Raw genomic sequence first — 24,812 nt, forward strand, 5'->3', positions numbered from 1 at the left:
ATCACAAAAACAATAAGCCTTAAAAAACTGAATACCGTGTTTTAAGTGTTAACTGTATGGACAGACTCCGTTACTACCTTCCCCCTTTTTAATTAAATGACATTGAAGTAGGCTGGATTACATTAAATCTGTTATTCAGTATTTTAACTTTTAAAAACAATGCGAACACGGACCATTAAAATTAAACTGGATAAGTGAAATATTGTGAGACCACGCAAGGTTAAAATAGTGGCTAACGTATGTGCATGCGTGAGATCCTCACAAGGTCCTGGGTGTCTACTTTTTGAAGCGGACGTACACAGTCTGACTGACACCAGCTCGTCTCCAACTAGATAATTCGTCTTTGAGTTGAATGAGTGGAGTGGACATGAACTGAAAAAACTGAAATTCACAGCGAGCACATTCGGCGTGAGGAAGTATTTTAATATATTTTTTTAGCTGGAGTCTTAACTAGGATGCAACGATGACTCAACCACAGCTGAATGAGTTTATTCCTCCCCCGGAGTGCCCTGTTTTTGAGCCCAGCTGGGAGGAATTTGCCGACCCTTTTGCGTACATCAACAAAATACGACCAATCGCAGAGAAAACTGGCATTTGCAAGATCCGACCACCGCCGGTGAGTATTTCTTTTGCATTGACAGTTGTTCAAATTGTCTCTGTAGTGTATTCGCTTCGACTGTTGTTGATAATCTAGCAGGCAAAGTTGTGTTTTTAAGACAGGTTTCAACATGGCGGATTGCGGCTCTGAGTAGAATAGTGAGCCTGCCTTAGCTGGAGTGTGTTCCGTTTACAACAACGGTAGGCAGCTCTCACAGACGTTCCACTCAGGAGGAAATCTACAATTTTAAAACTCTATAAACAGGCAGACATGTTTTTGTTTTGTTAGAAATAATTATTACGGCTTGGCAAACGTGTCCGTTTCTAAAAATAATTCGAACGTTAAAGTTTGCCTGTATGTAAATAAAATGTAAATTGTTTACGTTGGCGCAGAATGAAGTGCTTCCTGGAGTCCGCGGACGGAAATAGCTCAGCTAATATTTTAACTACTTATTTGGCTACTATGTCGACGAAGGTGGCTAAATGTAAAGCACAACTTTGTGAGCAGGATTTGATGGATTCAGCCAGCGTGGGGTAACCTAGCCAGCGTTAAGCAGGCCTGCTTAAAGCTGCAGTTGTCTGACACCTAACGCTGGCTAACGTACGTGCTCGGTGACCAACTGTTTATGGAGAAAAGGGTCGCTTGATGGACAGAGCTTGTCGCTTTGTGTCCTGGTGTTGGTTTATCAAATGTATTTACTTCTTGGGTGTTGGTGTTAATTTTTAATGAAGTATCCCATTAAAACCATCGGCATAGAAAAATAAGTTTTTATTTTAAAACCACTATATAAATGAATCAAACATTGATATTTATCTGTGTTATTATGGGATGGGAAATGGCCCTCATTCAAGGGTGTGTCCATGCATGAACTTAAATTAGATCAAAATAAATAAACTGCCTGAATAAATGACCATCTCATGACTGTCAGGTATCCCCTTTGTCAGTGTTGGGTCCTGGGTGGAAGTTGTGTGTACCTTCGGACAACATGGCACTTGTCTTTACCAGAACTTAGGAAGCAGAAAAAGACCACTTTGCACAGTCTAACGCGACGGCAGGGGCACAAGGGACTTAACTGTTATCGAAAAAGCGGTGGGTGGGGTGGCTGCTTTTAGTGTTTGCTGGTCCAATGGCTGAAAAACTACAGCTCATGCAAACAAAAGGCAGTGGGAAGAGGTTTGAGCAAAGACTGGTTGCTGATGGTCTGTATGCAGTTGGTGAATTAATTTCTTGGCCCTTGTGTACTTGTGCATAAACACTTCAGCCACTTCATAGCTTATGAATAAAGTATATGTGTGCACATATACGTGTATTTTCAAGTTTAAATCATTAATTTGCCTGACAGGATGCATGCACTACTGGATGCATGCCCCAGGAGTTTTAATCCTAACCGTCAAACCAGAATTTAAATCTATGTTCCTATCTGCAGGTGTAATAAGAGTGTTGCTCTCGTATTCTATTTTTTTTTAATATATGTTCAACCTTTTACTTTTTCTGTATAAAGGCAGAGAGATCCTAGAAACTTGACTAAGGTGCGCACTACACCAGAAATCATGGTTTTGTCAGTCTTGTTTTGGATCCCCCTTTTTTTATTTTTTCTTAAAGCTGTTTCTCTCCAAGAAGAGAGCCTCTAGAGCGGATGTAAACACTGCATCACAACCTGTTTTTGATCAGTGATTTCTGTGCACTGAATGTGGTTAGACTTTTCTTTGGGTTTCTACGCAGGTCTCATTTTGACTGTCAGTGTTAGTCACACATGTCCCAATGACTTTCATTGATGTGTTTGGACTGTTTATTGTTGTTATTGTGCACTAGTGGCAGGGCTAGTCAATGTAAAAAATGTTTGGAGAATGATCAAGTAAACCCTGTGCAATTTCATGCATTTTCATGTGATTGTTTTCCTTTTGTGTCCCTGCATTTGTTGGCATAATCCAACTGCTGATGACAAGGTGGTGTGACCAGCATTTACCTCTTTAAGAGGAAGGGGGTGGGGAGTGGCAGCGATATATGTAGATCAGGGGTGCCCAAGTCCGGTCCTCGAGATCTACCATCCTGCAACTTTTAGATGCAACCCTTCTCCAACACACCTGAATCAAATGACTGGCTCGTTAGCAGGCCTCTGCAGAGCTGAATGACATGCAGATGACATCTGATTCAAGTGTGTGGAGAAGGGTTGCATCTAAAAGTTGCAGGATGGTAGATCTTGAGGACCGAACTTGGGCACCCCTGATGTAGATTGTTATAGTGCATGTATTAATATTGCATGTACGTGGTAACTTTAAAACTTTACTTTTGTGTATCAAGTTGTGTTTCTTTAGGCTTTAAGGAACATTGTAATAAAATCAGATCCAGGGCAGCAGGGTAATATTTAGTCCCCGCTACGGTTGCATTATCAATTGACATGCGTTATTTTGAAAACTTATTTGCATTTTTTTTTCTTTTACAGAAAAATAGTGTTGTATTTTATTATCTTTTTAAATACCTTTGTATTGACACCTTATAGTTTTGTTGTACAATACTGCATTGCTACAGTGACAAAGAGTAACTTAACTAAATTAAATAATTCTTTGTTCAGACTGGATTTACTGTGGGGTGTGGAGATGAATAATCAGAGCAATACTATTTAATAAATGCAACAAGGAGAGTGTCTCCTCTTCAGCAAAATTATATTGGTTTTGATAATCTTTTCTCAGGTTGGTCCAAAAAAACACAAGCATCCTGCAACAATTAGTATTTAAATTTATATAATAGAGTAATCATATATGTAGAGTAAAAGACTTATAAAACATGTGTCTGTTGACACTAATAATATTTTGACATCTCATAGACTAAACGGTTAGGGGACAAAATAACCAGCAGCCTGATTATAGAAAATAATCCATGTGTTCACCTGTAGGTAGAAACTTATGTTTCTACAGTAATCTTACACTCTACATGCCCGTGTTAATTTGTCCAGGAATTCCTGTTACCTGTGTATGGAGGGAAAATATGAAACCTGAAACTCATTTCTAAAATAATCTTTTGTTCTTCACTCTCAGAAGTGACTTGCATCTTTTTAACTCTTCTGCCTACTAAACCCATTTCTGCAAAAAAAAAAAAAAAAAAAAAGAGAGATCTGCAATCATGTCAGTCCGTAACAGTGTTTACCATTATCATCTTTGTGATGGTGAGAAAAGCACACATTCATCAGTTTCTTTAGTTGTTTTTCTCTCACTTGAAAACAAACTCACTGCAGGAAGTGTGGAATCACACTTCTGTTAATTCAAAACTGAGATTAATTTGCTGATTTTTGAGCTGTAACTCTAGTCCTGTGAAGATTTGTAGGCAAGACATGGTTTTGTATGTCTAGGTTTGTTGTAAAACAGCGTTTGGGTGCAGTGTGAACATCAGACATATCAGTTTTCAGATATTCAGTAAAACGGTAACACACAGACAGAACTGTTAACTATTACAATAAAGCGTACGTTTCCTTTTGTGTGGCTCTTCTGAGTCTTTTTTTTTCCTGCTCCTATTAGAGGTTCAGGCAGCATTACCTAATTCTTATGACTACTCTGTTGTATACTCTAATGTACCTACTGTGTCTTAATCTGGCAGTGATGGCCTGAAAATATTGGCAAATGTATTGATTTATTAGCTGAAAGTCGTTTGGTTCTTTTCGGGGGTTTGATAATGAGACAAATATAGAAAGTCACCAGTTAAGGTCATGGGTAAAACATAACCCTTTCACACACCAACATATCTGCTTAGTAGTTTCTTCTGAAGCTCCAGGTTCTCGCTAAAAATTTAGTGTCATTTTACTAATTTTTTTTTCTTTCTCCCCCCCAGGAGTGGCAGCCACCTTTTGCCTGTGATGTTGACAGACTGAAATTCACACCAAGAATACAAAGGCTTAATGAACTGGAGGTATATTAAGTCACTATATTTATGTATTTAATACAAATGAATATCATTTTGTGCAATTGCTTTTCGTTTGTATACATTATTGCTGCCCAAGTTCTGGTTCATTCATGCTTTAATTTGAATAGTTAAAAATAAAACCCACCATTATGTGCTGGGAGCAAATTATTGGTGCATGTGTATTTGTATTCAAAAAGAAGAAACAAAACTTAAAAACAAGAAGCAACATAAGCAGACAATTTAAGGTTATTAAATGGTCTGATGAGATTGTTCTGGTAATTCTAGTCACATGAAAGAACGCAGTGTTAGACTATTTAAATTACATTAGGTAATCGTTGTTTGTTTGTTTCATTGTTTGTAGGCTCAGACCAGAGTTAAACTCAACTTCCTGGATCAAATTGCAAAATTCTGGGAGCTCCAAGGATGCACTCTGAAAATTCCTCATGTAGAGAGAAAAATTCTGGATCTATACCAACTGAACAAGGTTTGTAGAGTTTTAGGTATTTGGTTAATTTAACCAAAGCTATCCATGCAAGACAGCACGCTTTCTTTCATACTGAATACAAATATTTCTTGTTTTTCAAGTTGGTGACTGAAGAGGGAGGTTTTGATGCAGTCTGCAGAGAGCGGCGCTGGACTAAGATCTCAGTCAAGATGGGCTTTGCTCCTGGAAAGGCCATTGGTTCTCATCTGCGGGCACACTATGAGCGCGTCCTCTACCCATACAACCTTTTCCAGATTGGAGCCAACCTGTCCGTATGTCCCATGTTTTCTTTTCACAGTGGCAAAGCAGCAGTTGTCGGTCTTGTTGCTCACAGCTGAATAAAAGCTTTAGTGTTAACTGAATGATAACTAAAAACCTTTTCCCCACTAAATAAAAATAATCAACATTATTATATCTATAAATATAGAATTAGGAAAAACATTGGGTTGGTCTTAATGTGGTGCTGCTAAGATGATCAGTCAAGAGGAGTCAAGCTGTATCTGGTATGGATGTAGATTTTTTTTTTTTTTTTTTGGCCTCAGCAGTGCTGCCGAAGATGCAACCCAATATTATTAAAGACAGACTGTTTATTTTATTAACTTTTGAATTTTTGCTTACATGAATATTATTTTGGAGGCCAAATATGCTCATTCTAAATTTTATTTCAAATGCTAATTGTCAAATATTTACCTTTTTATATTATTAAGGCCATTTAAAAACAATAAAATTCTAGTATTTCATATATTAAGTGAAGGAATGTGTGTATACATTGAGTTTTTTTTTTTTTTAACTACTGAGCAGGGTTTTCACACTTTCCTACTTCTGCAGGCGGCCACCTTGACTAATGACACTAAAGATAAGGAGTACACTCCTCATGATCTGCCACAGCGTCAGTCTGTTCAGCCGCAGGAGACCTGCAGCATTGCTCGCCGCGCTAAGCGAATGAGATCTGAAGTGAGTCTGTTCTCTTTGTTGTCTGACATGTCAGTGCTGGTCATATTAATTTAATTCCACATACTATAAGCCAAGATCAGCAGTGCACAGTTAGTAAAATTTTGCCCTCCCTGCACTTGTAAACTCTCAAAAATGAATTAACTTATTGGAGTCTGATTTACTAACTTGGAACTATAAGTGGTTGGTGGACTTCAGTGGAAATTGTTAGCTGAGTTTGAATTTGCTGTATTTATGCCCCACTCTGGCCTCTGCCATCAAGCTGACCTGAGACTCAAACAAAGCTAATCCATGCCTTTGAAACAGGGAAAGATAAACTATGTAAATGTAAAATCCTCTTAGCTTCTAATTTCTACTAGCTGACATAATAGTGTTGAAAATAGCAGCTAAAGGGAACTATGACTGTCACATGTATAAAAGCAATAGTAAAAGAAAAAATAAAATTTCTGTTTTAATGCACATAAACTGCAGGAAGGTCTGGCTGACTCAGTAGAAATTGTGCACCGTTCTAATGTTTGACTTTAGGTTGCAGTACGTTGATGCTTCATCAGGATGAAAATGGGCCTTACTTACGTTACAAAGGCAACATTTTGTTTAACCAGTCATTTTGGAAACTGTGCAATGACATGGACTGGCTTAGAACTCTACTTATATAATCATTAATCATTGAAGACTTTTAGAAGGGGGAAAAAAATGATGAAATGGACAGCTACTGTGTAGATCCATACATTTACTAAAAGAGCATTTTTTATTAAACCTCTGAAGTCTTTAGGTTACTGTACAATAATTGTTTACGTGCAAATATCAGATGATTTTAATATAACCTTATTTTATGTTTTAGTGGTCAAGTGTTCCATTTCTCTTAGTTCTGACTGGGTCCCTCTGTCTCATTTATTACTGAGTCTAAGTGTACAACTCTTGTTTCCATCTGTCTTTCCCTCTGGCCCTCTCCTTGTCTGCAGAGAGGATATTTCAAACATGAACCTGAAGGAATGTGTGAGAAACGTCCCAATCTGAGGAGAAGAATGGGAACATATATTACCAAACCAGAACCTGGTAAGAAAAAAATGGATACATATAAATAGGAGTGTCTGTTTTTTTTTTTTTGTTTTTTTTAAGGTAACAGTATTAATGGAGACTCCTTAAGCCTCCACTGAATGTTCATTCTTGTCTTTCAGTGAGAATGGCAATCACTGAAGTGAAAGTGGAGCCCACTGAACTAATGGATCCAAAAGAATATGAAGAAACTGTATTAGATCAGATTAACAAACCTCCAGTGAATAAAGTAAATGTTGCTTTCCACTAAAGGAAAATTTGTACATTATAAATTAAATATTGTGTTAATAAAATCTTCTGTGCATACTCCTTTGAATTACAAATGCACAATCATTGTCTCCTCTCAGGTGGACCATTACATGTGCCTCGTATGTGGCAGTGGAAGTGCAGAGGACCGCCTGCTATTATGTGATGGTTGTGATGACAGCTACCACATCTTCTGTCTGATCCCACCCCTCCATGATGTTCCCAAAGGTGACTGGCGATGCCCCAAGTGCCTAGCTCAGGTGAGATCCTGCACCTCTGCCCTCAGGAAGCCGAATCTTGCTGTACACAAACAATAGAATATCTTGTTGGTGGGGAGTATCCTGTATTCTCTTTTTTGTCTGCTTTTCAGGAATGTGGCAAACCTCCTGTTGCATTTGGCTTTGAACAAGCCGGCAGGAGCTACACCCTCCAAGCTTTTGGTGACATGGCCGACTCCTTCAAATCTGATTATTTCAACATGCCAGTTCATGTGAGTGTTTACATCACCCATTTTCTGCTTGGAGGGATGATTTTCTCTTTTAAATGGGGTACTTTCATATTACCCTCACTGGTAGAACATTGTGACTGTTGCTCTGATTTTGTAGCTGTGTAATTTGTCGCTAGCTGAAAGGATGGTGGTTATATGGCTGAAATTCAAGTCTCTTCATTTTCTTAATATTTCTAAGACCTTGAAAAGCACAAATGGCTGTATTTATGGCCACACGAACTTAAAAATGTTTGTAGTAGAGTCTAATTATAGCAGCGGGTTTCAGGCCAGGCTGAGAATTTGGTCACTGTTTTGCTTTTTCTGAACTACACTTTGTTTTAGTTTAGCTGCAAAGCGAAGGGGCTACATGGCAGATGGGCAGAAGGCCGATGACCCAACAACTATGTTGAATGATTTGATTTGCCTAAAAAGGGCAGACTTCGCTGCCATCACATATTCCTTTGTAATCTTATTTAGTCATTGTTTAAACTTTTTTTGTGACTTCAGCCAGGACTTCTTGCCCAGTAAAAATAGAAATCATACGGTCTAATTATAAAAACTGCATGTGCCAGATTATACTACTATCAGCATATAGAAATATTTCATCACATGAAAATGCTCAACTATATCCACAAACATGTTTTCAGAGACTCGGCATGTTCATGAGTATTCTGAAGGGAAAATGTCCTGGATTATTAGTTATTACTTCTTATTACCACTTTTACACACAATTCCTTGTGAGTAATTATTAATGCATGAGGTGACAAGAGATGAAGATATTGGAGGCCTGGCTGGGAGAAGGAATGGGAATAACCTAATTTCATGGACTACAGACTTTTGTTCAGTTGATGCTTTACTTTGGTTCAAAGGTTTTTTTTTTTTTGTTTTTTGTTTTTTTTTTTTTAGTCAATTTTTGTGTCACAGTTATTTTAGACACACATTTTTCATTGTCAATTTTTTTTTTATTAGAATTTAATGCAGATTTTTTTTTTTATCTTTTTTTATATTTTATTTAGATGGTTCCTACTGAGCTGGTGGAAAAGGAATTCTGGCGTCTTGTCAGTACCATTGAGGAGGATGTGACTGTGGAGTATGGAGCAGACATCGCCTCAAAGGAGTTTGGGAGTGGTTTCCCAGTACGAAATGGCCATTTCCAAGTCTCTCCTGATGATGAGGTGCAGTATATCTGTCAGTGGGATTATTATACTTTTCTCCTGATTTTATTTATTTATTGTTTTAGGGTTAAAATTATTTTCTTGGCTTAATTGAGAGGTGCAGTATTGACACCAGTGTCTGTCCTACAGCATTATATAAGCAGTGGCTGGAACTTGAACAACATGCCAGTGCTGGATGCCTCCGTACTCACTCATGTTACGGCCGACATCTGTGGGATGAAGGTTCCCTGGCTCTATGTGGGGATGTGCTTCTCATCTTTCTGTTGGCATATTGAGGACCACTGGAGCTACTCTATAAACTATCTTCACTGGTAAAGTGCCTTTTAAACTTCATAGACTTCATATTTCATTCATACCTGCAGTTTTAGAGAGTATATGGATTTCTAATATAAATAATAATATGACCCTTCAGATTAATAATTAAAGAAAAGCTGTCTTTCAGCTGTGTAAATAATGATATACAATTGCAGTTGTCTATATTTTATTGTCCCCGTTTATTTTTGATCACATGTGCAGGGGAGAGCCGAAGACGTGGTATGGGGCTCCTGGTTATGCTGCAGAGCACCTGGAGTCAGTCATGAAGAAATTGGCCCCTGAGCTATTTGAGTCCCAGCCAGACCTCCTTCACCAGCTGGTCACCATCATGAATCCAAACACACTAATGAACAATGGCGTCCCGGTAATCTGCTTATGGTTGACTCATTCACTAGTGATTTAAAGAGTGTGAAACAAAGCTAGGTTTTTACACATGACAAAGTCAGCAAGATTCTAAATGATAAACTGAAATCAATCAGCTTTGTTTTTGGCTTCTTTCACATATAATTTCTGCCTTATAGATTTAAAAAAAGACAGCCATGTTTACTTACTGCAGTGAGGAGGCGAGTTCCATGACGCTGGTTTGATGTGTGAAAGCACACACGAGGCAGGCTCTTTCTCTCTGTTACCGGCTCTGAAGCATCTAAGAGTGATCCCCAACCCTGGTCCTCAAGTTCAACTATCCTGCATATATTAGATGCTTCTCTGCTGCAACGCACCTCATTTAAATTAAATGGATCTCTGACAAGCTCTGCACAAATCTGCAATTGAGCCATTAATTCGAGTCTGATGTGTTGAAGCAGAGAATCGTCAAAAGTCTGCTGGACAATGGGCCTTGAGGACCAGAGTTGGGGATCCCTGACATATAAGCAACAGATCAGCTTTAAACCCTCATTCCGCCTCTGTTTTTTTCACAGATGAGACGAAGCATAACAAAACCTCTTCAGTCCTGGCTTGAATAGGCTTGTGAAAGCTGGCTGTATATATACATTTTATAACAGTTATAATACAAGAATGGTTAGGCGAATATCTGTGTATTTAGATATCAAATGTGTTGCAGGTTCTTACTCCTCCTAAAAAATTACTCAAATATTTATATTATGATGAAATCTTAGTCCTGCTTTAGAAAGCAGCATGATTTATCCACACCTGCCATCCTATTATTTAGCACAAACTGTTTGTAGTAATTACTTATTTTCCTGCCAACTGCAGATCTATCGCACCAACCAGTGTGCAGGGGAGTTTGTCATCACTTTCCCCAGAGCTTATCACAGCGGATTCAACCAGGGTTTCAACTTTGCTGAAGCGGTCAACTTCTGCACAGTGGACTGGGTAAGTATGATTAAACCAGTACCAGATTATTTTTATACATGGCTGTAATGTACTTACTCTGCACAATTTCTTTCAGTATTTCTCCTGTGATTGTCATTATCATGTTTTGGGAAAGTATCTTTTCCTTCAAATTGAAAGAAAACAAGAGAGCAGTACTGAATACTCACCTTCATCACAATGTTTTCTGGCAGATGCCCATTGGCCGTAAATGTGTGGTTCACTATCGCCAACTGAGCAGATACTGTGTCTTTTCCCATGACGAGATGGTTTGTAACATGGCCCTAAAAGCAGACTCAGTGGATGTTGACCTGGCGTCAGCAGTTCTGGGGGAAATGACTGCCATGATCGAAGAGGAGAGGGAACTACGTGAAAAGATTAACAAAATGGTGAGCAGTTCTTCAGCTTTTAAAATACAGAGTTAAGAAATTAACTTAAAGCCGAAGAAAATTTGTTTAAAGGTGGGATGCCCATAATGATAATTTACCTGGAATTAATTAGAGAAAACATTTTAAATAATTTATAAGATTTATTTAAAAAGAAATGAGGTTAGGAAACTTTTTTGTTTTAAATTGTCTGTACAGATGCTGCATTTGGTTCCTTAGTTTCCTCTGTGGCTCTAATGACTGAATTTGTGTCTCCAGGGTGTGGTGCAGTCTCGACAAGTTGATTATGAGGAGCTCCCAGATGAGGAGCGGCAGTGCTGCAAGTGTCGGACCACCTGCTACCTGTCTGGCATCACCTGTCTCTGCAGTCCTAAGAAGATGGCTTGTTTGTACCACGCCCAAGACCTCTGCTCATGTTCTCATAGCAACCTCACACTCCAGTGAGTCCCCAATTACCACAACAACTAAACAAACCGACAACCTCACTGCTGAATTTAGCTACAATCTCACTTTTTGTGTTTTTTTTTTTTTTTTGTTTCTTGCTTTTTAGTTTGTTTTCCCCACATCTTGTGCGGACATTAACAAAACATTTGTTTTGTAGTAAAACATGCTATTGTCATTAACAGTTTCTTAAAAAAAATACAAATCTTATGTGCTTTCTTACCCTTATATAATTTAAGCTAATGTGCACATGAACTAGTGTTAAGCAAAGGAGCTTTCTTTCCATTAAAAAATGGCACGAGTTATTTTAATGTTTGCTGCCTTAATTTGTCTGTTCCTATAGTTACAAGTATGCCATGGAAGTGCTGTACCCCCTGTTGGCATCAGTGAAGCAACGTGCAGAGTCGTATAAAAACTGGGTTTCTAGTGTTCAAGACATCGTGGAGAACAAGGGAACTAAGAAAAGAGGTGCAAAAATTGTCTATTCATCACAGCCTCTTAATAAATTTTAGTGCCTGGAGTTGGACTTGGACCAGCAGTGAATGAGTTTTCTAAAGCATCGTTCTGTTTTCTGGTCAGGTTTGGATGAGCTTCACAGCCTGGTGGAACAAGCAGAAACGAAAGGATTCTCTCAAACTAGCCTTCTGGATCAGCTGCGCACCATCACCTCAGAGGCTGATAAAGTTGCTGTGATGGCACAGCAGCTTCTTAACGGAAAGAGACAGACAAGGTACTCAAAGAGCTGTGGATTCTGCTGCATCACTATTAATCAAAAATGAATTATAGCACAGTTAAAGGGCCCATCCATACAAATTTTATCACGATTACACATAAATAATGCAACTCTTTATCTCAAACTGACAGTTTTCCAATGACTTGATTCTCATTGTACTGTATTTTTATTTATTGGCAGTCTTGTCTGGGTTTTTTTGTTTGGGTTTTCTTTTTTTTGCCAGACAGTCACTGTCTTGTTTTATTGCCTGGTTTGTTATACAGTTTACTTCTGTGTTCCAGGTATCGATCTGGGGGTGGCAAGTCTCAAAACCAGAATGAGTTGACTGTGGAGGAGCTGAGGTCCTTTGTCCAACAGCTGGACAATCTGCCGTGTAATATCCGACAGGCTCCTTTACTGAAAGTAAGAATAGTACATTTTTATGAATTTTAAATAATTAAATTTGGTGTTACAAAACATTTTTTATTGCCCCTTCAAACACTTTTGTAAAACAATATTGAGTGCACAAAAATACATACAACATAAATAGACTTTGATTTAATCTATAGCTACACACTGTCATGTCCAACAGGACCTGTTGACCCGGGTGGATGATTTCAAGCAGCGCAGCGACTGTCTCCTCTCTGATGAGTCACCCAGTCCACAGGAGCTGCAGGACCTGCTGGATGTGAGTCTAGGCCTGGATGTGGAGCTGCAGCAACTGCCCCTGCTGAGAGAGAGACTAGAACAAGCTCGGTGGCTGGAGGCCGTGCAGCAAGCCAGCAGCAGGCCAGACAGCCTGTGTCTGGAAACCATGAGGAGACTGATAGACCAGGGCGTGGGCCTGGCTCCTCACAGCTCTGTAGAGAAGGCCATGGCTCGTCTGCAGGAGCTGCTGACGGTGTCAGAGCAGTGGGAGGAGAAGGTGCTCAGCCTCATGGAGGCCAGGTGATCACTTTTTCTGTTTTTGATAGCAATAAATGAAAAAAAGACTCTTTCATCATATGCTAGGTTTATCACTTTTCTGTTTAAATTCTTAAACACATTTAATTTTATTGCTTTTTAGATATGTAAGAATCTTTTGCAGTATAAATGGCGTGAAGTTTAGTCCACAAAGTTTGGTAATACGATGTTAATTTACCATGAAAAACCGTTTTATTCAGCCAGAGTGGTGATGATGATATAGTCTCAGGGTACAAACAAATGTCCGTCAGTTTCTTTTTTTATGCTTCAATTAGCATATTTTGATTCTGAGCAGATATGAAGACAAAACCACATTGGCACCACTTGTGAGATTGCTACAACACTTTTCCTCAGTGAGTTTGCAAGTTTTGTAGTTTAAAAATAGGAGACCAGCTAAAACTCTAAAAGGTACAAAGTGAAATGTGCCAAGTCTGCAGAGCTGGATCATGGTGGTTAAAGAGGATCATGGTGTTGTGACTGTACTTAACACACTGAGTGCAAATACACGTTACACTGCAAATTATGTTTGTTTTTTTTTGTTGTTTATTTTTTTGGTCCTTTTTGAAATCCAATTCGGTAATTTTGCCACAGTGCATGACTTTTTTTCTTTTTTAAAATCTTTGTTTCTACAATTTTATGTCCTTTCCTTCACAGGCCACATCACAGCATAGAGACACTTGATGCTGCTTTACACGAAGTAGAAAACATCCCTGCTTATCTGCCCAACTGTCTGCAGCTGAAGGATGTTGTCAGCAAGGCCAAGAAATGGCTTCATGAAGCTGAAACCCTCCAGGTGAATTACACCTTCAGCATTTGACTTGTGCATATACGTTAGCTCAAGATAAAAGCTAAATATTTTGCTGGTTTGCAGCTGGGAGGACGTATTCCTGTGCTGGACAGCCTCTCTGAGCTGGTCCTCAGAGCAGAGGGCATCCCAGTGAGGCTCGACCCACTGAGCCGACTGGAGGCCCTCGTCAGTGATGTTCAAACCTGGAAGGAGAGCGCAGCAAAAACATTCCTCCTGAAAAATTCCCCTTTCTCTCTTCTTGAGGTAAACAAATATCAGGTTTGATTACTTTTTAAACCTGCTTTCTAACTGTTGTAATATATATTTGATGTTTTATCATTCTGTTTTCAGGTCCTTTGTCCAAGATGTGATGTTGGTGTTGGGCATCAGAAGTCAAGATCTAAAAAGGTGAAAGAAGCCCCTCCGCTCGGTAGAAAATCTTCAACAAAACTGGAGTCCTTGTGTGATGTGGAGAAAGCTCTCTCTGACAGCAGGGACTCTGCCTCTGCTGTGAGTATAACGCCATTATCTTCTTTTTCTCTTAAGCATTTTACACTGTAGCACAGGGCTGAGAAACGGATCATTCTTACCAGCTGCATGGTGTACTGTCTAAACTAAAAAGATTGTACTTTTTATTGTGACTTGGAAATAAGCTGACGTTGCAAAATAAAATAGAACTTTGTACAACGACATGAGGTAAATCATTGCAGACACTATCTGACTCATTTAGGGACATATACATCCCATAATGCATTATAGAGATACATCATTATTAAGTTGTTAGGTAGACAAGTTTAATAAGTAGTATGCCACAGAAAGTGAACAGGAAAAATGATCAAGTGATGTTGATCTATGTAAATATTAAAAATATCTGTAAATAATAATAACATAGAAGAGTTAGTCTTAAATAGATCTGACTTTGTCTCCTCACAGATGACCACTCTTGCTGAGGTCCAACAGAGGGAGATGGAGATCTTGTTGGCTCTAAGGGCTTCAAATGAGTCTAAGTTTCTAACTGCTGAAAACTGTTGTGCACTTAGTGTTTGTGTTTGCCTAAAGGCACCTTCAGGCACCATGGTGCAGTGTGAGCTCTGTCAAGACATTTTCCACTGCAGCTGTGTCACAACAGCAGCAGATCTTGAGTATGGTCAAGCCTGGCTTTGCCCGCTTTGCCAGCGGTCAAGGAAACCTCCTCTGGACAGGGTCTTGCCCTTGTTGGCCTCACTGCAAAGGATTCGGGTTCGCCTGCCAGAAGGAGACGCCCTGCGCTTCCTCATTGAAAGGACAGTGCGATGGCAGCACAAAGTTCAGCAGGCCTGTGCAGAGGGAGTGCTGGAGAAGGTTTCTTTGATGGTCAGTGGAAGGTGCATCATATATGTGAATACAGCTGATGAGCTGAATGTGTCTCCACCTAATAAAGTCACGCATTTTGATTTTTTTCTTTTTTTTTCAGGGGAGATCCGAGTCCAGAATGTCTTTAAATCTGACTCAGGCAATAAATGGATCATTTCATACAAAGCACCAGTCTGTTCCAGTTCAGGGTCAGTGTTTTAAGGTTTTTTATTTATTTATTTATTTTATATTAAATGAAAACTTGTCACTTGTCAGTTTTTGTAGTTCACCTTTACACTTCTGATGCTCACATTTTTCACAGGACTCGGCCCTGAGCTGGAAGAGCTAATGGTGGAGGGATTCCTGCTGCAGGTCACTCTGCCTGAGACTGAGCAGCTGTACAGATACCTGCTGTACAAACTGGCGCCCCTGCCATCACACAGCTCACCCAGTGAGAATGGCTCAGAACAGTCTCCGAGAGGGAGTCCTCACCACAACAAGGTGTGATGAATAGTTGGCATTATAATGGTTCTTTATAAAGAATACATTTATTACAGGAATATAGCCAATTCAGTTTCATCACTTCACAGAACATTATCCCAAATCTTCTGTAGCCTTTCCAGGTGGATCTGAAGGCAATTTTCCTTGTGCTTTATGGTCAGGAGTGGTTTACATCATAGAATTCTGATGCCTTACACTTTAATATCAAATGTGCTCCTTATTGTGCCACCTGAAACTTCAGTGCCTGCAGCCACCAGGTGTTTAATAGTCACTTTTTGCCTACTCATCTTCTTAGGAATCTGGTTGCACTTGTTAACTTTCTCTTTGTGCCATGTCCAAGGAGTATAACGATTGTGCCTTCAACAATTAACTTGCAAACTATGATCTAAATTGTATATTTAGAAAGAGTCAATGCATTTGCCATATTTTTTTGTCCTTTCATTTGTTTGTGCAAAGCAATGATCTCATGATATTTCTGGACCATCCTCTTGTTTTAGCCATATTTTTGTTTCTGCAGTGAAATCCACTGCAGAAATAAACCTCAATCAGTTTACAGGCCATATAAAGGTTGGCACACATACTATCATATGGCATGATTATGTTTTAACAACTGTTTGCAAGGTTTGGAGGAAGCACCTGTACTTTCAGAAGCATTGAGCTATATCTAATGTCCTTTTGTGATCTGGTTATAGCGAAAAGCTGGAAACTGTTAAGCTTTTGACAATAAACCTAACGTGCAATGGGGTTTGACTAATTTAGCTGCCAACTCTTAAACATTTTTAAGCACAACAAAAAATTGGAGAGTCGATGTTGATCTTAAAAGCGTTTTGCAATCTCATTGTAGAACGGAGTGTCAAGTCTGAAAAAAGAGGCAGTGGACGATGGTCAGAGCAAAAGGATCAAGCGGCGCAAGGAAAGCTCTGACTCACAGCACAGTGAAAAGGCCAAGAAGTCTCGGAAAAAGAAACCCAAGAAAAGCAAAGAAAGGAGTGAAGACTCGAAGAAGACGAGTTCCCCCACACACACAGTATCTGACCCTGCTCTGTCAGATTCAGAGGAGGACTTCTCACTGTGTGCTGCACCATGGTGCAGAGAGCCAGAGGGTGACGAGGTACTGTCTGTAGCTATTACATGTTATTTTTGACCAACATGCTCATATTTCCAATACCTTTTTATATTCTCATTATCTCTTGTCATTTCAGGTAAACTGGGTTCAGTGTGACGGCAACTGTAATCAGTGGTTTCACCAGGTCTGTGTGGGACTGTCTGCTGAGCGAGCAGAAAAGGAGGACTATGTTTGCATAAGCTGCACACAGCCAGACTACAACCGAGGAGAATAAAGACCAAAAAGTGATGTTGAAGGATGATCAGTCTTTTTTTCTTTTTTCTTGTTTTTGCAAGCCGCAGCACTTATACGCACACCTGAACTCTGTGTGTCCTGTGGCTTCTCCCGTCTACCGTCTGGCTTGCCCTCAGTGAACATGGTGCTATTTTCCTTTTTCCCTGAGTCACTAAAGACTTCTGTCACTGTTTTGTCATTTGGCTGTTTTTTCAGCTAATCAACTAATCTTTTCTGAAACTTTCCAAGACTGATGCAGATGTCGCTTAAAAGGAGGGAAAAAATGGAGAGAACCAACAGCGCAGGGATTTTTCAACCAAAAAATGTCAGTTTGACATTTCAGGACTGTTTCTTTGACATGCATCTGAACAATGTGAAACTTATCTTTTTCTTGTAGAGTAAATATTATTTATCTGAGCAATAGCTGAACAGATTAATTCAAGTCCGTTTTCACCTGAGCTATATTTGTGTGTAGAAGTACTTTGATAAGTTGCCTTCCTGAAGCAGAAACCCTTAAGAATTCACTTTATGAATCCTATGATATTCCACAGTTCACTCAACATTTGTGTGCACCTCACAACAGATATGGATCTATGATATTAAATGTGCAAAACTTTGCACTCATACTTTGCCCATATCCTTTAACAATTCACTGGCTTTGATAGGAAGTCAGGTTTCCCTTTGGCGCTGTCTGCAGACGAAGATGAAAGTCCTGAATCCCTCGTTCCTGGCAGTGGTTGAGACTTGATTTCTGTTCACAAAGTAAGAAAGGACTGCCCGACATCAAAGGAATGTACATTTTTTGAGGGCGAACTTTCCCTTTATGGTTGAGGTTGAAAATATTGTGTTGGACTTAGATTTAACACAGACTGTGTGATTTATTTGCCACGGGTATATGACCTTTTCTTGCTCCTTTGGATAAATAATATAATTCATATGTTGCAGTTTGCATTATAAAATAAAATGTTTGTTCCCATATTTCTGGACTCTTTCATCTTCACAGAGCACACAGCATTTAGTTATAGTCCACTGTAGATTGTGTTTAGTTGCTTTTGATTTAATCTCATAATAGTGCAATAGAGCTTAACTGTATTCTGCAAAGGTGCCTGATGTTGTGTTTGTGACCCGTTTACTGGAATTCTTTGTCAAATTTTAACCTTGTTAGCAAGTTAATGCCTTAATAGATATCTAGTCAGACTCATGAAGTAAGTGGTCAAATTGCCTCATTCCAACTCGTTATAACGAGGTTTTAGGTTACTCTAGGATAAAAAAAAAAATCTGTGGCTTCAGTTTATAACTTAGTAAATAGAGGCATTTCAATTATTTTTATTTTTGGGGGGTTGATGACTAGCTCAAAAAATAATTTTCTGTTTTATAATTTGCATCTTAAAATGACTCAAAAAATATTATTTTTCTTGTGACTTGTAATTTGCATGTCACACTAACCAGTGGAGGATTGCTAACAGAATAAATAAACTATAAGTTTGCAAATGTAAAAATTTAATTTCTGCAGCAGCTCAGTCAAGGACTTCGCTAAATAACAAATATAAATTTAGTGATATACAGATGCAGAAAGGTTTGATTTAAAAAAAACAACAACAAATGGATCCTAAAATATCAAATTGTCTTTTAAATACTGAAAGTTGAAACTGAAAACCTCAATAACAAACTATCCAAAACATTATATTTGGATAATTAACTGAAGATTACATTTCTATGATGTCAACCTGGAGGACTAATGGTTCATTTGAAGGTATTATTAACAATCACATATAAATTTGATTATTTCTCTACTTATACACATAAATGAATAAAATTATTTTTTCTGTTAATTTATACACTCATTCTACAATGAAATATGAATTTATATAGAAAAAGAGGAAGATCTTGAAGACACACAATTAAGATCTATGTATAGTTTAAATGTGTACAAACACTTGAAAGAACTCTTATTTTGGTGTACCTCTAGAATATTCAACATAAAAAACTGACTAATAGACTGGGTATAAACACCACATGGTGTGTGCCAGTACCATAACTTACAAAAAATGTGTACATATACAAACAAACTATTTTTCCACATCTCAGCCAAATCAGTTTCAGTATTTACCTTCAGTTTTGCAAGTTTTTCTTTATTATCATCTTGGACAATGAAGTTTATGGTATTGAATATTACTGTTTGGTAATATTTGGCATGTCTGTATCTGTCCAACTTGTTCAAATCAATGAGGTAATCGCCAGTTTCAACCAGATTTTAATAATATTATCGTAACGTAAGTTTTATTATGCTTACCAAAGGTTTTAATAAATTTGATTTCATTTGTACCTTTAGTTAAAAATGTTAAATTATCAAACTAAATTTAAAACTAGAAACCCTCAGAGAGAAGCCACTGTTTTTTTATTTATTTAGTCATTGTGGGTATTTTCTTTCTTTCTTTTTTTTTGGCAGTGATTCAGATCACCCCCCAAAATCGAATCACTTGTGCCTTATTCCATTTCTGAGATTTCCTGAAAAATTAATCAAAATTCGTCCATAGCCTCTTGAGTTATGTTGTTAACAGACAGACAGACCAATGCCGCCGAATACATATAAATCTGAAGCTGAGCCTGACAGTCAGTACTCGGGTTTTAGAACTATAACCACAGGGGGCGTGATAATACGTCACCGTGTCGCCATTTTCCTCCTGTTGTTGTTAGCTTCCTGGTGAAAGAGGCTAGCCTTCATGCATCTTCGTCCACACTACATTCGCAGAAATAAAACAAGCATAGGCAATATTTAAAACTTCCAGTTAAGAATTTGTTTGTGATTCTGCGTCAGTTTTCTTCCCGTCATCATGGACGAGGAATATTACAGCGGCGCAGGGGACTGGGAAGGCACGGAGGGAAACAATGTGAGACCAAAACCTGTTGCTGTTAGGCAGTTTTCACCATCGTTAGATAGCTAGTCAGTGTTAGCTTAGCTGCAGCTTGTAGAGCTGCACTGACTCAATAGGCTAGCTTCAGGATAACTGATACATGTACGTGTTGCATTTAGCTGTTTGAGTCAAAATTTTATTTATTTTTTATTTTTGCTGCATTTAAGTGAATATTTATTCCGTTAATTTAGCGCAACTTCAAATCGCAGGATAAATATTCCAGTCAATTCTGTCACCAAGGTGAAGCTACTTGTTTTAATCTGGGTTGATAACACTTAAATCACACTGATTTACCCAACTGTAGTTTATCATCACAGGTTAAGCCCTGGAGCAGCCGTAATATCAAACCCAGATCTGTCAGATTATATAATCTAAATCACAAATCATTTATTTTGTGTTGTTTTAGCTCAAATATTCTATAATACGTTCTCTTATTTTATAATTATACATATTACCAAACACTCCATGTAGTCCCAGAGCTTAAACATCTTCTGTCAACATGTTTCTCAGGAGGATGGCTATGGTGAAGGAGAAGATGATGGGAAAATCCAGGAGGATTGTCTGCAGAAATTCTCCAGTAGGGATTACATCATGGAGCCTGCAATTTTCAACACCCTCAAAACGTAAGCTTCTGTTTCTAAACACAGCAAATGTTTAAGATATTTGAAATTTCATGATACAGCTTAACTGAGAAACATGGAAACAATTTTTAATAGTAAAAAACGAGCACACAAGACAGCAGTGTTGTGGATCATTATGTGTCTGTGTGTCTGTTGCAGATATTTCCAAGCGGGTGGCTCTCCAGAACATGTCATCCAGCTTCTCTCTGAAAACTACTCTGCTGTAGCCCAGACGGTCAATCTTCTAGCTGAATGGCTCATCCAGATGGGTTTGTAACTGACTACTCATTTCATCATTTTTGCGTCAAAAGGCTCAGTTTCTGTGGACCCTGTAGTTTGCGTTGCAGTGATGATCTTTCACTGTGTTGTCATCATTTTGGCTACAGGTGTAGAACCTGCGCAGGTACAAGAGCGAGTAGAAAATCACCTCAAGAGTCTCCTGATAAAGCACTTTGACCCCCAGAAAGCAGATTCCATTTTCACTGTGGAGGGAGAGGTAAAATCTCTGAAACACACAACAAATACAAGTGATGACCGGACTTGCATCAAGCATCTTGTCCTTAATTAAGCATTGACCACATTTTGAAGAAATGAAGCTCTTATAAACCAAGTCTGCTATGTTTTTAGACTCCTGCTTGGCTTGAGCAAATGATAGCTCACACAACGTGGCGAGATCTCTTCTATAAGCTGGCGGAGGCTCATCCTGATTGCCTGATGCTCAACTTCACTGTGAAGGTATAATAGTACGGTAGTTTGTGAAGGACATGCTGAGGAACCTTTTTTTTCCTCTCTCTCTTTTGTCTGTTTTAACTTTGACAGACATCTGTTCTCAGTTTAGTGTCTTTTGCTTGTTTTTAGCTTATTTCTGATGCGGGTTACCAAGGAGAAATCACAAGTGTGTCCACAGCGTGTCAACAGCTGGAAGTTTTCTCCAGGGTGTTGAGGACATCTTTGGCCACACTGCTGGATGGTGGAGAGGAAAACTTGGAGAAAAATCTGCCAGAATTTGCTGTGAGGATTTATTTTCTTCTTTGTTATGTTACTATTGGCATTTTTGTTTTGCGCTTGTGCAGGTGAAACACCGTCAGTAGTGTATTTATCATCCTTGCCATTGTAGCTGAGGATTTAGTGGCCAGACTTATAAGACACTTGCTGTTGAGATCTTCATTTTTTCCCTATCTTTCTTCTGTTCTGCTCCATCACATATAAAGACCCAAAATCAGAGGTGATGAGAGAAACTACCGCTTCCAGTAAAACACTACATTCTTCCATTGAGCTGGAATTGCACAAGTACATATAGATTAGATTTTAAAAGTCACATTCACTAGCATTTTGTTAAGACTGCCTTTGGCTTTCATTCTCAGTCTGTCGTAGTGTTTTTTACTCAGCACGCAAAGCAAACTCTGAAACTGTGCAAGACACTTTTTTTTTTTTTTTTTTTAAATGAAACTTGGTGTGAAATTGTGGATCTTTGCTGAATTGTGTCCCTTTTTTCTTCTGCAGAAAATGGTGTGTCATGGTGAGCACACTTACCTTTTTGCCCAGGCAATGATGTCCATTCTTGCTCAGGAGGAACAGGGCGGTTCAGCTGTTCGCCGGATCAGCCAGGAGGTGCAGAAGTCTGCACATGAGAGGTACTGTTTTCTTGTTATTTAGCAAAAATCTATTGGGTTGATCAGGTTAAGTCCTGTTCAGTTTCTTTTGGTCCAGTAAAATGAGGATATGTGGGTAATCTTGGTGGTTAAAAACCACAAATCCTTCCAAACCTGGGTAAAAGTAGATGTTCCAGGTTGTAAACCCCAAATGGAAATTCTCATTCTTCTGTGATATGAGGTGAAGGGCTTCGGTTGAGTGTGTGTAGATAACAGATGTCAGTATTAACTGTAGTTGTTTACATTACAGAGGTCACGATGCCAGCCAGATAACCCTGGCGCTCGGCACAGCAGCAGCCTACCCTCGAGCCTGCCAGGCACTTGGCGCCATGTTGTCCAAAGGAGCTCTGAATCCTGCCGATATCACAGTTCTCTTTAAGATGTTTAGCAGCATGGACCCTCCTCCTGTAGAGCTGGTGAGGATCGAACCTCTTTCATTGGGTTCATTTGCACGTGTTTGCTAAAGTGCTGTTAATTGAGATGGTCTTGTTTCTCGTCTTCAGATCAGAGTGCCTGCCTTTCTAGACCTGTTCATGCAATCGCTGTTTAAGCCTGGCTCAAAAATCAATCAGGACCATAAACACAAATACATTCACATCCTGGCCTATGCTGCCAGCGTGGTGGAGACATGGAAAAAGGTACAAACTGTAATAATGCTGTTTTCTTTTCCTTTCTGATTTTTCTTTTACACCTATGTTCTCATGTCCTCTTGTTCCACATTCTCCTTACATGCTTTCATTCAATCCTAGAACAAGCGAGTTAATATCAATAAAGATGAGCTCAAGTCAACTTCAAAGGCCATAGAGACTGTCCACAACCTGTGCTGCAATGAGAATAAAGGAGCTACAGAGCTGGTGGCTGAACTTGGCACTTTGTATCAGTGTATCCGGTGAGAGGACGATCAGGGTCAACTTGATCAAAAAGATTTTAAAAAGTTATGGAAAGATGCGTTTCATCCTCACCACTCATTTGAGTCTGCCGACCTTGTCGCTGTGTGTTCAGGTTTCCAGTTGTTGCTATGGGAGTTCTGAAGTGGGTAGACTGGACGGTGTCTGAGCCTCGTTACTTCCAGCTCCAGACAGACCACACTCCAGTCCATTTAGCTTTACTGGATGAGGTATGTCAATATTACATTAAACTTTGATTTTTTTTCTGCAGTAAAATTTAAACATGAAGTTTTCCTCTAAACAGATTTGTACGTGCCACCAACTGCTGCACCCTCAAGTCCTCCAGCTGCTCATCAAGCTGTTTGAGACGGAGCACTCTCAGCTGGACGTCATGGAACAGGTGGGTGTCTGTGGTAATGTCTTCACTTTTTCACTCGTCTGCTTGTTTTAACTTTCAGCTGACACCATGTTTGTTTTGTTTCAACTCTAGATGGAGCTGAAGAAGACTCTGCTGGACCGCATGGTTCATCTGCTGAGCCGTGGCTACGTCCTGCCTGTCGTCGGCTACATTCGCAAGTGTCTGGAGAAACTCAACACGGACATCTCCCTCATTAGATATTTTGTCACCGAGGTAACGGCTGCTTTTGGCCTGAAGTTGTGTCTAATGAAAGTGTGAGAAATTAAGTTGTCTTTACGTGTAAATTGCAGTTAGCGATCGATGAACCCAAAGTGTTCAGCAGCTGAAAACATGAGTTGGCAGAGACCTATGAGATTAACATTAATGAAAACTGGATTTACAGAAACATTACTGCAGACAAGTACTAATGTTGCTCTATAACTTAATAACTCAGTGTATTAAAAATGAATGGAAATGCAGGGTATAAAGTAGACCATCACATAGTTCATGATTAAGAAGAACTTTATTGTGGGTCTATACTTTTGTTTTTTGCTTAGCATTTATGAATATTCTGCTTACGCTGCCTTTAAGCCTTAGAAGACTTTATGCAAGTTTTTATGCACGAGTCTGACCTGTATCACCTCATCATCAGACCTTTTTTTTTAACTAAGCTCATCATGAAGTGCTTATCTTTAAAGGTGCTGGATGTGATCGCGCCTCCCTACACCTCAGACTTTGTTCAGCTCTTCTTGCCAATCCTGGAGAACGACAGCATCGCAGGGACGATCCGCACCGAAGGAGAACATGACCCTGTTGCAGAGTTCATTGGTAAGTACCAACTAACGAGTCAGCACAGCTGTGCTGCTTCGGTGAAGAGGAGAGTTAATTTAAAGCATTTTTAAATGAGTCCATGCAGTCTAAAGATGCTTTGCAGAAAACCAGAAAAATTAGTGTTCACTTAAAAAGAAACATATTTTTTAAATCAAGTTAATGGTTCATTGTTTTTCAGCTCATTGCAAGTCAAATTTCATCATGATTAACTGATGCGGAGATGAAATCGATGGACACTGAACAAGGAAGACCCAAAGGAGACTGACGATCTGTGGTGGCAGCGATAGACTCGAGACTGAAGCGGTTTGGATATTTTTGTTGAGCTAACCAAGGCAAATGTCGTTGAGATGGAGAGACATGCCTGCAGGGTAATGAAAGACTGATGAAGAGGCCTCTGAAGGTGCAGCTAAATGATTCTTCCACATGTATATTTGATTTTTTATATATAAATATATATTTTATTTGTGTCAATAAAAGCTGGGTTATAAAATCTCTCGTTTTTCAAAAACTGATT

The 24,812-nt window shown here is 39.0% G+C and overlaps 2 protein-coding genes across 2 annotated transcripts; both read left to right on the forward strand.

The window, feature by feature from the left end:
• The first annotated feature begins 314 nt into the window (after positions 1-314).
• On the forward strand, positions 315-17,974 carry kdm5ba (lysine (K)-specific demethylase 5Ba). Its single transcript, XM_041980348.1, has 27 exons — positions 315-616; positions 4,421-4,498; positions 4,854-4,976; positions 5,078-5,248; positions 5,805-5,930; positions 6,890-6,983; positions 7,106-7,212; positions 7,331-7,489; positions 7,600-7,719; positions 8,733-8,891; positions 9,021-9,202; positions 9,408-9,570; positions 10,419-10,538; positions 10,730-10,924; positions 11,180-11,361; positions 11,706-11,830; positions 11,942-12,092; positions 12,377-12,497; positions 12,667-13,022; positions 13,692-13,830; positions 13,909-14,088; positions 14,176-14,334; positions 14,758-15,177; positions 15,278-15,365; positions 15,479-15,657; positions 16,502-16,768; positions 16,860-17,974. Exons 1-27 carry the CDS (start codon positions 464-466, stop codon positions 16,995-16,997), a joined length of 4,455 nt encoding a protein of 1,484 aa, XP_041836282.1. The 5' UTR covers positions 315-463; the 3' UTR covers positions 16,998-17,974.
• Positions 17,975-19,681: 1,707 nt separating this feature from the next.
• On the forward strand, positions 19,682-24,788 carry nelfcd (negative elongation factor complex member C/D). The gene is made up of 15 exons (XM_041981542.1): positions 19,682-19,887; positions 20,422-20,534; positions 20,691-20,800; positions 20,918-21,027; positions 21,159-21,266; positions 21,390-21,542; positions 22,035-22,165; positions 22,434-22,599; positions 22,687-22,821; positions 22,933-23,072; positions 23,186-23,300; positions 23,375-23,470; positions 23,561-23,701; positions 24,166-24,295; positions 24,477-24,788. The coding sequence occupies exons 1-15, from the start codon at positions 19,831-19,833 to the stop codon at positions 24,509-24,511; spliced, it is 1,740 nt and encodes a 579-aa protein (XP_041837476.1). The 5' UTR covers positions 19,682-19,830; the 3' UTR covers positions 24,512-24,788.
• The last annotated feature ends 24 nt before the right edge of the window (positions 24,789-24,812 follow it).

This window comes from Melanotaenia boesemani, chromosome 3 (assembly GCF_017639745.1).
Source record: "Melanotaenia boesemani isolate fMelBoe1 chromosome 3, fMelBoe1.pri, whole genome shotgun sequence".
In the NCBI taxonomy this organism is placed as follows: domain Eukaryota; kingdom Metazoa; phylum Chordata; class Actinopteri; order Atheriniformes; family Melanotaeniidae; genus Melanotaenia; species Melanotaenia boesemani.

Coding starts and splice junctions, on each gene's coding strand:
- nelfcd (XM_041981542.1), top strand. CDS start 19,831: ATGGACGAGGAATATTACAGCGGCGCAGGGGACTGGGAAGGCACGGAG. Junction 20,801..20,917: donor TGAATGGCTCATCCAGATGG/GTTTGTAACTGA, acceptor TTTTGGCTACAG/GTGTAGAACCTGCGCAGGTA. Junction 21,267..21,389: donor TGCTCAACTTCACTGTGAAG/GTATAATAGTAC, acceptor GCTTGTTTTTAG/CTTATTTCTGATGCGGGTTA.
- kdm5ba (XM_041980348.1), top strand. CDS start 464: ATGACTCAACCACAGCTGAATGAGTTTATTCCTCCCCCGGAGTGCCCT. Junction 8,892..9,020: donor AAGTCTCTCCTGATGATGAG/GTGCAGTATATC, acceptor TCTGTCCTACAG/CATTATATAAGCAGTGGCTG. Junction 9,203..9,407: donor TCTATAAACTATCTTCACTG/GTAAAGTGCCTT, acceptor TCACATGTGCAG/GGGAGAGCCGAAGACGTGGT.